Genomic DNA, 11,333 nt, shown 5'->3' on the forward strand with positions numbered 1-11,333 from the left:
TTGGTTGGAATACCTTTTTATTATCCTTAGGGTTTTATTGCTCTTTTTTTCTTCGCTCGTTCTTCTCGTTGACTGTTTATATTGTGAGTTTCTGCTGTATATTAGTGGCGCATTTTGTCTTCCTCAGTGCGTGTCATGAGCAATCCCCCAAAGAGACCAACTTCCCGAAGGAGCCTAGCAGAAGAAGAGGAAAAAGGAGACAGGGAGAATGTGATGGGCAAACCCCTCAAGGAGGGGACTGGAAGAAGGAGAAGAAGAGAGGCGCGTGAACAGAGTAGAGCCAGGAATGGCGACGCCTGCACGGAAGCTCTAGGCACCGAACCTGGAAAGCTAGGCGCCCAGCCGGCCTCCTGAGCGCGGCAACGATCCTGAGCGCAACAACGCACCCTTGGCGGCTTCAGAGACGACCACCAGCGTGGCGACCTGGCTTGAACGCTCGGGCTGCGCACCCGAAACAAGGTCCCCACGGCACCCGGGGCTACGCACCCTGGTCTCTGGCAGCGTGTCCGGCAAGCCTCTCAAGTGGTCATCGACTACCGGACCCTAGTGTCTACAGCTCCAACAAGGAACGGACATCAAGTGTAAAGTGAGCGAAAGTTAACTGGGTATAGTGCTTGCGCCCCGAACATTTTACGCTACTGCAGTGAGGAGCGCTGTGATGTGCGGAGTCGCGCGCATTATTTTCGTTGCCTAATAAACGTATCGTTTTTTCTGCGTCCAGTTTGCCCAGCTAATTGACGTGACAGTGCGCCAGAACCACGGTCTCGGCTGTTCCTGGGCACTCTAATAAACATTGATTGATTGATTGATTGATTGATTGATTGATTGATTGATTGACTGATTGACTGATTGATTGATTGATTGATTGATTGATTGATTGATTGATTGATTGATTGATTGATTGATTGATTGATTGATTGATTGATTGATTGATTGATTGATTATTATTGCCCGCTGTTCAAGCAGCAGAGCACGTGTAACTTCTACTCTGCAGACGTAGATATTTTTAACAGCTCCCTCAATCAGTTCAGTTCAGACAGTTGCAGAATTTTCATTCGCTACTACGCTCCCTCTTATTTTCCTACATGAACTTTATGGAATATTTCCTTGCTCCGTCATACTGAATGGATCTTGTTCTGGTTATAGTAACTTTTTACCTTCTTGCCTTACTATATGGATAGTATGCTGTGTATACGACTTCTTTGTTGTTTTCCATTTTGTGGATTGCTGTTATAACTTTACACGATTATCTGTAGTGTGCAGATGTTTTGTTTCATTTTGTATGATTTAACTACGAATTCTGTTGTATCCTGTCAGTTTTGTTTGTGTTCATTTCATGTAGTGTATACGCTATCTACGTTTTGTAGTGGATTGTGCGGTATACTTTGTAATATACATTGTAAAAGTTATTTTTTTACTCTTTTATCTTATACGTTGTCAAAGTGTTCTTTTCTTTCACTCTTATCCCTTTTTTTCACTTGTATCCGTCTGTGTGCCAGCACCAAGGCTTCACGGCTGTCCCTGGGCACAATAAATATACATGACTGATTGATTGATTGATTGATTGATCGATTGAATATTATTGTTATTGTCCAACACACACATTTTGGTGCTCTAATGAACTTCGTACCACCCTTAAGTTAAAAGACCGCTGCTATACAAAACTTAAGAAAACCGGGTTTGTTGAATGGAAAGAGGACTTCCGCTCTCACCGCAAAACGTGTAAAAGTCTTTATGAGCGGGACCAGCGCTCGTATCTCAACTCTGTGGACAGCAGCGTTGATTCGCAGCCTGCAACATTCTGGAATATATTCGATCCCGTAACTAACTCATATGAGCAAATCCGTCTTGATGATTCCTCTGGGGAAGAAGTTTGTGATGTTGCCAAACATTTTGCGCAGCAATTTAGTGCTACATATGGCCAGCACGATGACAGTGAAATAAACGTAGTGTAAATAATGTACAGGGTTCCAGCTTAGTACAATTGGACGAGCAGTTTGTGCTTGAGGGTCTAAGGCGCATGAAACCGTGGCTGTCGTGCGGCTCGGACGAAATACTTCCCCGCTATTGTAAGAACATTCCGCAGCATTTTTGTTGCTGTTTTAACTGCGATATTCAATCACTGTCTAAAAATTACAAATTTCCTCGTACGTGGAAAATTTCTTGAGTGTGCCCCATTTTCAAGTCAGGCACCAAATCTGAAGCAAAAAAACTATACAGCAGTTTTTATCCTTGTGCTGCCTCCAAGATTTTTGAGGCAGCGCTGCACAAGGTATTGTCAAGGTCTGTACAGCAATTTCTTACAAGTAAACAGCATGGTTTTATGTCAGGAAGGTCGAGAACAACTAATCTCGCCTGCTTCATGGAGCAGGCTTCCCCCAAGCAGTACAAGCCTGTACGGCCTGTAATCAGCCTAAGAACTTCAGCCCGGTAATTTCTGCCAGGCCTTTCTCCAGTCAAAGTGTAAAGCGCGCACTCAAAGGTGGGCCTCTGCCGCATGTGTAAAGTTTTTTTATTTTTATTTATAAATACTGCAATCCCTGATAGGGATTTTAGCAGGTGGGTTACAGTGCATAAAAAGGATATACGGTTTACAACGATTGCACAATTCAACACAGATGAAACGGCTCTTCTTCTCGGGTACAAAAAGTTGTTACAAATAATATCACACACAAATTCAGATTCACACAAATCACACACAAATTCAGATTCGCATACAATGCTAATTAAGGTGGGACTCAAACAAACTTAGAGAAGGCTGTAGAACTTGTGAATTCTGAAGTTTATTCCAATCGGAAATGGTTCTAGGAAAGAAGGAATACTTATAACAGTTAGTACGTGTGCGATGGGGGGTGACTGTTAGTTGGTGTCTTTGTCTGGTCGCGTACCCAGCTGAAAATGAAATCACATCTGAGAAATCTATTTTATGATGCCCCTTGATTATTTGATAGAAACACTTCAGTCGGGATAAAAGATTCCTGTGTGCTAACGACGGTAAATCGGCTCGTCTTAGAAGCTCGGTAACTGAAGTGCGCCCAAATTTGTTAAATATGAAGCGCACAGCCTTCTTTTGTACGTTTTCGAGTCTGCTGATGTTTGTCTTTGTGTATGGATCCCAAATAACGACGCAATATTCTAATGCTGGTCGAACTACTGATTTGTACGCAAGTAAACGAACATCAGGAGTGGAAAGTTTCAGCGCTCGTCTAAGAAAGAAAAGCTTTTTATTCGCGGTAGCAATCACGAAATCAATGTGCTTATTCCAATTAAGATTATTAGTTATCCATAAACCGAGGTATTTATATTGAGTTACTTCTGTCAGGGTGATTGTGTTCACAGAGTAATTAAAGACAAAAGGATTCTTTTTCTGGGTAATTCTCATGACTACGGTTTTGTCGAAGTTTACAGCCATCTGCCATTGTTCACACCACGTGATAACTTTTTGAAGGGCTTCGTTTAGAAGAAATTGATCTGACATGCTGCTTATTTCAGAGTAAGTTACGCAATCATCTGCAAAAAGTTTCATTTTCACGGGAATATTGTCAACTATATCATTAATATATACCAGAAAGAGGATAGGTCCAAGCACCGAACCCTGGGGAACGCCAGAGCTGACCGTTAGCCTACAGGAGCTGCTGTTTTTAAAATTAACAAACTGTTCCCGGTCTGATAGGTATGCCAAAATCCATTTAAGTAATTGGTTGTTCCTGAAAATTTTGTCTAGTTTAAAAAGCAATTTTTTGTGTGAGACTTTATCGAAGGCTTTTGAGAAATCCATGAAAATTGCGTCAGTTTGATTGCCCTTATTAATAGAGATAGCAAAGTCATGCACTGTCTGTACCAGCTGGGTACAGGTAGAGTATCCCTTCCGGAACCCATGTTGACAGTTGGTTAGTACACTATGTGTTTCCAGAAATTCAGATATGTGATTGTGTATAATGTGTTCTAGTAACTTGCAGCAAGTTGAGGTTAAAGAAATTGGACGGTAGTTACTAATCATATGCTTGGGTCCTGTCTTATGCAGTGGCTTCACTCTGGCGGTTCTCCAGTCTCTCGGCAATTGTCCCTCATATAAAGATCTCGAAAACAAGACATGTAAATATTTTGAAGTCCATTCTGCGTAACGCTGTAAGAACATGTTCGGGATATTGTCCGGTCCAGGCGACTTTTTTACATGAAGCTTTAAAAGCATATTAAGAATACCTTCTTCACTTATTACTACGTCTGACATGGGGGGAAAATTCGTTTCAAACATCGGAAGCGAACCATTATCTTGTACAAACACAGATTTAAAGTGCTTGTTAAATGCATTAGAAATAATAGATTCATCGTTTACTCGCACACCGTCAATATCAAACACGTCACAGACTGAAGATGTCGGACTGATTGTCTGCCAAAATTTGTCAGGGGTTGTGGCTATAAATCTTGGGAGAGACTCACTATAATAGCGGTTTTTATCTTCAGTAAGCTGAATTTTGAGCTTGCAGCTAATTTCACTTATTTTTGTGCTTCTACAAGAAGTGCGTTTGCGTGACTGCTGCTTTTTTAGCCTTTTTAATTGCCTTTTCAAACGTAAAGTGTCCCGAGTGATCCAGGGATTTTTCTTTGGCATTTTTTTTGTGATGCGCGGAACAAATCGCTCTATGCATTCATTAACAATATCTTTAAATAAATTCCAAAGACTTTCAACGTCAAGATTGTTGTGCAAAAAGGCATCAAAGGAAAAAGACAGCATATCTATGATTGATGTGTCGTCTGCGCGAGAGAAATTTGGGAAATTTTTAGTTTTTAAGTTCGTGTTTAGGGAAACATCTGATAGTTCCAGGAGCACAGCCTTGTGATCCGATATTCCTGGAACAACACTGCAAGCTGTCTTGGACGAAATTGACCCGCTAACAAAAAAAAGATCAAGGATTGCCGAAGAGCTACCTTGTACCCTGGTAAAGTCATCGACAATTTGCAATAAATCAAACGTAAAGGCAATATCTAACATTTCTTCGCCAAATGAATTATTACGGGTTTTAAGCGAGAAGGCTTTCCATTCAACATCAGGCAAATTGAAATCCCCACTCAAAATAATGCGATCACCGAGCTGTACATGTTTGTCAAGGTACGTCCGCAGCTCTTCCAATACTGTCATAGTGGAGCTTGGGGGCCTGTAGATACCTCCTATGATGAATTTTGTGCTGCCGTGATAGGCCTTGCAAAAAACACCTTCAACATTTGGTATATGAGGCATTCTTATGACGTTCAAGGAATTTTTATATATCAGAGCAACTCCTCCCCCTTTACTACCCCGATCTTTCCGATATACGCTGTAGCCAGCTGGTGCGAATTCGCTATCGTATATGTCTTTGTGTAACCAGGTTTCGGTTAGAACAGCGATATGGGGATCATGCGTGAGCAACAAGGCCTCTAACTCAGTTATCTTATTTAGAACACTTCTACAGTTCACGTTTATAACTTTCAAGCACTGAGGGTCAGCTTTGTACCGTCAGTTTTGCTTGCTTGTAATTCTAAACCATGAATCGTGATGTTCATCCCAACCATACAATACGCTGTCGATACTCAGTTTGTCATAGATAAGTTTTACCTTAGCACCATCCTCTTTGTCCTTTACAGCGCTTTTCCACAATTTTCTTCGAATTTCCCGAACTCGGTAGGAAAAGTCCTCTGAGAGCGAAAACGGAGTGTCTTTTAGCTTGTGCGCCGTCATTAGTATTGACTCTTTTTCTCGGTAATCCATGAACCGCATAATTACCGGGCGAGGCTTATTCTCTTGTTTCTTGCCAAGCCTATGGCACCGCTCAATAGTTTCGGCAGTTAACTCTAGTTTTTCTTCGAATACCTTATCCTTTACTCTTGCTAGCAGCTCTTCCCCTGTCTCTCCTTTAACTTCGTCTACGCCGTATAAAATGAGGTTGTTTCTACGGCTCCTGTTTTCTAAGTCATCTACTTTTCTAGATAGCGACGATAATCCTTGTTCAAAATTAGAAACTGATGTTTCTATTTCGCAGACTTGGTTCAACAGCAACTTGTTCAACAGCAATAGCTGCTGATCAATCCGCTGTACCCTTTCGGTTAAGGTCGATATTTTACTTTCGATTACGTTCTGATTGCTGCGTATAGCTTCTATAATTTCTTTGTTTTGGTTTGACCAGCGAGGAGCGCTTCCAACATCTCCTTTTCCGTGGGACCAGGATTTGATTCAATATCGCCACAAACTAACAAGTTTGTTGGTAAGGAACAAATACAGCTAACTACACATTTTAGCATCGTGGGACAAGGCAACAGCACTAAAAAACGGTCATCGCTGCGGTAGCAATGCGTAGGCAAATGTTTACAAACCTGTAGAACAAAGCAGAAGGGATTCCTTAACATGTTGCCGTTTGTGCTGCTGCCGTGCCCACTGAAGGACGACGGTGCGCCTTCCCTTCTTATACTGGTTGCGGGCTGTGACGTCATCTGATGTGACGCTCCTCCTGTCGGCATCCATGCATACTCATGAACGAGGAACAGGCAGAACAGGCTCGTGTTGCTGACGAGGTGATCGCCCCTTGATGATAGCCGGATGCCTGCTCCTGCAATCTGATCGGCACGTGTTGCTTCTGCACTGCAGCCGGACGGTGTGAGCGCGTTTCCAAGAAGAATCGCCGTCACCTGTAGAACAAAGCAGAAGGGATTCCTTAACATGTTGCCGTTTGTGCTGCTGCCGTGCCCACTGAAGGACGACGGTGCGCCTTCCCTTCTTATACTGGTTGCGGGCTGTGACGTCATCTGATGTGACGCTCCTCCTGTCGGCATCCATGCATACTCATGAACGAGGAACAGGCAGAACAGGCTCGTGTTGCTGACGAGGTGATCGCCCCTTGATGATAGCCGGATGCCTGCTCCTGCAATCTGATCGGCACGTGTTGCTTCTGCACTGCAGCCGGACGGTGTGAGCGCGTTTCCAAGAAGAATCGCCGTCACCTGTAGAACAAAGCAGAAGGGATTCCTTAACATGTTGCCGTTTGTGCTGCTGCCGTACCCCCAATGGCCACTCTCCTTTTACCAATTTATTGCAGAGGGGTCCACAACAGTCTCCGGCCGTACAGCTTTGCTGCAGATCAGCCATTAACTTTTGCCGATGGCTGGCTGATGAACCTTTGCCAGAGGCCGGCTGTTTAACTTTTGCAGGAGGTCAGCTGTTGACCTTATGCCGATGGTCGGCCGTTGAAATGTGTCTAATCAATGGCCCATAAGCTTTTGCCGAAGTACGGCCAGTCAGCTTTTCCTGGTGAGCGGCTCTTAAACATATTCTGGTGCCTGGCTGTTCAACCTTAGGTATATACTAGCCGTTCAACCATAGTAGACATTCTGCCATTTGCATCCCGGCTATCCAATCCCAGCAGCTTTCAGTTAGAATTGCGCACATGGGTTCCTAAAAACAGGACATGCTGTAAGTTCGTACTGCATGCATAAGCATTTGTGCCCTTTTAAAGAGCACTGTTTGCCCTTTTCAGGGACAAATGTAGTGAATTACAAAGCCTGTGGTGATTAGGTTTTTTTACTTTATTTTGCTCAGTTCATACTGTCCAGTGTCTTCCGCTTCGTGGGGCCGCCATCCCGGTCACCGGCGGAGTATAGCCATTTCTTAATAACAGCTGCCACAGAGACCTTGTTTTCGTCGGCGTACCTGGGCTGTATTGACACTGAAAGAAAATTGAAAACAGACAAATAAGTAATATACTAAACTGTAAAAATATCCACAGGCTTAGCGATGCCCTTCCTGAAAAAAAAAATTCAATTGATTGATTATGAGGTTTAACGCGCCGAAACTACGCAGGTTATGAGGTGCGCCGTAGCGGAGGGCCCCGGATTAATTTCGACCACCTGGGTATCTTTCACGTGCGCCGAAATCTCAACACATGGGCGTCTTTGTTTTTCGCCTCCGTCAGAAAAACGGCCGCCGCAGCTGGGATCGAACCCGTGACCTTCAGCACAGCAGCACAACGCCTTAGCCACTAAGCCACCGCGGCGGGTGAAAAAGAAAAGAATTACAAGCTTGCTTAATGCAATGGTATGACGTTAGCAATGACATCAGCGTTCCGCGCATAACTTTCGCGAGGCTGTTTGCGACAGCAAAGACACGCCTTTTCTCCCCTTCAGATCATTTTCGCGGGTCTACACCAAGTTTCCCGCAGCAGACTACTTCGATGGAGAGTCCGCAGGGATGAAAAACCCCGGGACATTCGTTTCCCTCTCGGAACGCGCTTCGTCGGGCCGCGCTCATGTTAAACTTGCTCGTCGCAGTTCCGGGCAAATACTACGGCGTCGTCGAGGTAGACTAGGAAGGTGTGCCATTTTCTAAGGCTTCCCCTCAGCTCCACTGGTCACTGCTGTTTGCAATAGCAAAGCCACGCCTCAATTTTGTTCATAATGTTTTTAAGTCCACATTCTATGAAAAGAATTCTACATGCGCAAAAAGAATTTTTAAGTCCACATTCTATGAAAAAAATTCTACACGCGCAAAAAGAACGATCAAAGCGGCGCAGATATGAGAACGTTATTCTATTTTTTAGTCTAAAAATACAAGCACATGCAGTACTGGCAACGTCACACTTGAGACCTCCGGATATGACGACAAAGAGCGGCGGCCCTACAGTTGGCTCAGCTTGAAAGTGTATATGCCATTATTTTGACCAAACGAGCCTAAATGTTGCCTTACTGCTTGTTTTTTTTTAAAGTAAGCATAAAATCTTAACCGTGGGCTCAAAGAATACAAAAATCTATAGAGACAGTAACAGAGAGCCTATGGCTCCGCTTCGAGCACATGTGTGCCTTTCCATGGCGTGTTACGATGCACCGCTGTTGAAATCGCCTGGCGTCAGCGCGCGTCGCCGAAATACACGCGAACTCGTTCATTCGCACGCTGTATGCTGATGTCTATTCACGGCAGATATTGGCATCGATGGTAGTTGAGGAGTGGTCAGGGAGCATAGCAAAAGTGGACGGCAGCTTCCAGGTTATCAGTCCGTCTGTAAGTCTGGGGACATGTTTTAGCACTGGAAAATGCTGTTCTGTTCATTGAAAAACAGCAAATTTTTTTTTTCTCTAGCAGTGATTGGCTCCCTTGAGACAAATTGAACCAAACTGTTCTTGTTGGCAAGCTATTATCCTTTGGAGACAGATATAATTCTAGTGGCACATTCTGTACTTCGCTACCTTTGCCTGCGTCGGAGAGATTGCGATCGCGTGATGCTTGTCATGAGGTAAATATGGAAGATCTAGCTACATTGCTTCTAGTATTAGCAAGATGGGGGTTGTCTGCAAGATTGGTGCGTGAGACACAAGCATTCTCACTGCCAGATTTTCTCAAACATGACAAGAAACAGACACACCTGGCAATATTTGTTGACTATATAGCTCTGTGCTCAATTTTCGCAAGCCTCACAGCTTGTGTATATGGTCGAGAGGTAAGAAGCTGGAGTACTGTTTTGCAAGTCAGTGGTTCTAATCCCGCGGATTTTTTTTTTGCTGTGAGCGTTCTACAAGGTTTTTTACCAGAATATGCAGCTGTTTCTTTAACCTTTCTTTGAACCCACGAGTGATGTTCACATGAAACCTCAATAGCAAGGCAGCGCTGAACATGGCTTCACACTAAATTAAAGAGATCTAAAGATGGTACAGAGTTCAGACAAAGAGGCATAGCAACACCCATCGACGCAGCGGCAGGCACGTCACTTTGCTGGTCTCGTGTGGCTGCTTGTCCTCTCCTACTTGCCGGCACGGTACCACCGAACGACAGCGTGAAGAAGCGCGGAAAGGAGCTTCCCAGGTGAGGCCTTAAAACTTCCAGGACGTATTTTTTGCCGCCCTCATTTGTCCCGCCGTATGACATCGGGGTCAGTGAGAAAGTGAGCAGCGGATTTTCGGTTTTCGAGAAGAGGGCAGTGCTCTATTTGCTTGTATTTTTAAATTTCAAATTAAACAACTTTTTTATTTCTACACGGATCTTGGCAATTGTTTTGCATCTATCTCTGCACGACACGAAGAACAGATGTAGTGCGCAAAAAGTACCTGAAAGAAATGTGCTCGAGAAAATCACCAGGGACAAATCCACACACAAAAAAAGGAAGTAGACAAAATGAGATTTGACGGACTAGCAATTGAATTTTAACATTAGTGATAGAAAGATTCCACTTTCCTGCAAAATGTCTTATATAGGCAATTGGGGCGTTGCCTTAATTAAAGGTTTAAAGATCACCCTGTGCAATGAGTTGAGAGGGAATGATTATGTGGGATCTTGCATCGCACGCACCTTCCATTATAGCGAACATATTTTCATGATTCTTGTGGGAGGTGAATGCTGGGACGATAGACTTTACCCCAAAATACATTACGAGTAGTCGAGGGAAAGGGCTGCGGGCCCCTTCGATAGGCAAGGGTGCGAGAAAAAGCCCAGCAATGCCTACGCAAGATGCTGTGTAAAGACATTGCTGATGAGATACCTCTTTCATGTGGAAAGGTCTGCATTGGGCACACTGGAAGGTGTGTGAACATGCTATTGCGTGAACATGAACATAACCTCTCAGTTGAGAACTGCACAATTGGGCGTAACCCCATCCATAGCTCTGCAAGCGCATACATGACGCTCTTAAAAAGCGAGTGAAAATTGTCCAGGTGCAGTGATACATGAGGAAGGGAGATACAGGAAGCTTACCACATAGGACAGAACGGATGCGATTTTGTCAGTGACATTTCAACGGGTCTTCATATGAAAAAGCGTATTTATTAGGCTGTGAACTTTCCTTATCACAATTTTTTTTGCATGCAAGTGGAGCCACGTAACTTTCGTCTGCAGTTATGTGTTCTTACGCTGCCTAAAGTTTAGTTGCTAGTCATTGCCTGTTCTCACCAGCTATTTTCTGTGATTGTCAATATTTCGCGCCAGGTTCAAGTATCGTTAAGATGCACCAACGCGCCAAACACGTCTTTCTAAGCTTGAAAGAAGCGATGAAATAACCTAAAACACAAAGCAATCACACTGTGCTTCATGGCTCTGCTAAAGAACCCACCAGTAACTATTAACAGCAGGTATTATCTAAAGCCTAATAAACTGCATGTCAATTTCCTCGATTTTAGGATGCAGAAATCCCACAAACCTTGTGATATTAGCAGCAGTGACGCACAGATTTCGCCCACTCTCATCCACAGCGTTTGTGACAGGATCAGTAGTAAGGAGCTCATGCCATGCCCTGCAAAAAAAACAAGACCACACATAATCTACGGTACTTCGAAAATGAAAAATGGACAAGCAACCAAAACGAATAGAAAACCGGGCAAGCATT

At 43.8% G+C, this 11,333-nt stretch overlaps 1 protein-coding gene across 1 annotated transcript; it reads right to left on the bottom strand.

The window, feature by feature from the left end:
• Positions 1-226: 226 nt before the first annotated feature.
• On the bottom strand, positions 227-7,005 carry LOC144168014 (uncharacterized). Its single transcript, XM_077697109.1, has 2 exons — positions 6,349-7,005; positions 227-238 (listed from the first exon to the last, which is right to left on the bottom strand). The coding sequence occupies exons 1-2, from the start codon at positions 7,003-7,005 to the stop codon at positions 227-229; spliced, it is 669 nt and encodes a 222-aa protein (XP_077553235.1).
• Between the last annotated feature and the right edge of the window lie 4,328 nt (positions 7,006-11,333).

This window comes from Haemaphysalis longicornis, unplaced genomic scaffold (genome assembly GCF_048455015.1).
Source record: "Haemaphysalis longicornis isolate Haplotype H1 unplaced genomic scaffold, Haemaphysalis longicornis Haplotype H1 scaffold_2, whole genome shotgun sequence".
Taxonomy (NCBI): Eukaryota; Metazoa; Arthropoda; class Arachnida; order Ixodida; family Ixodidae; genus Haemaphysalis; species Haemaphysalis longicornis.

What these genes read in the sequence shown, in the direction of transcription:
- LOC144168014 (XM_077697109.1), bottom strand. Translation starts at nt 7,005, where the DNA reads ATGTTAAGGAATCCCTTCTGCTTTGTTCTACAGGTGACGGCGATTCTT.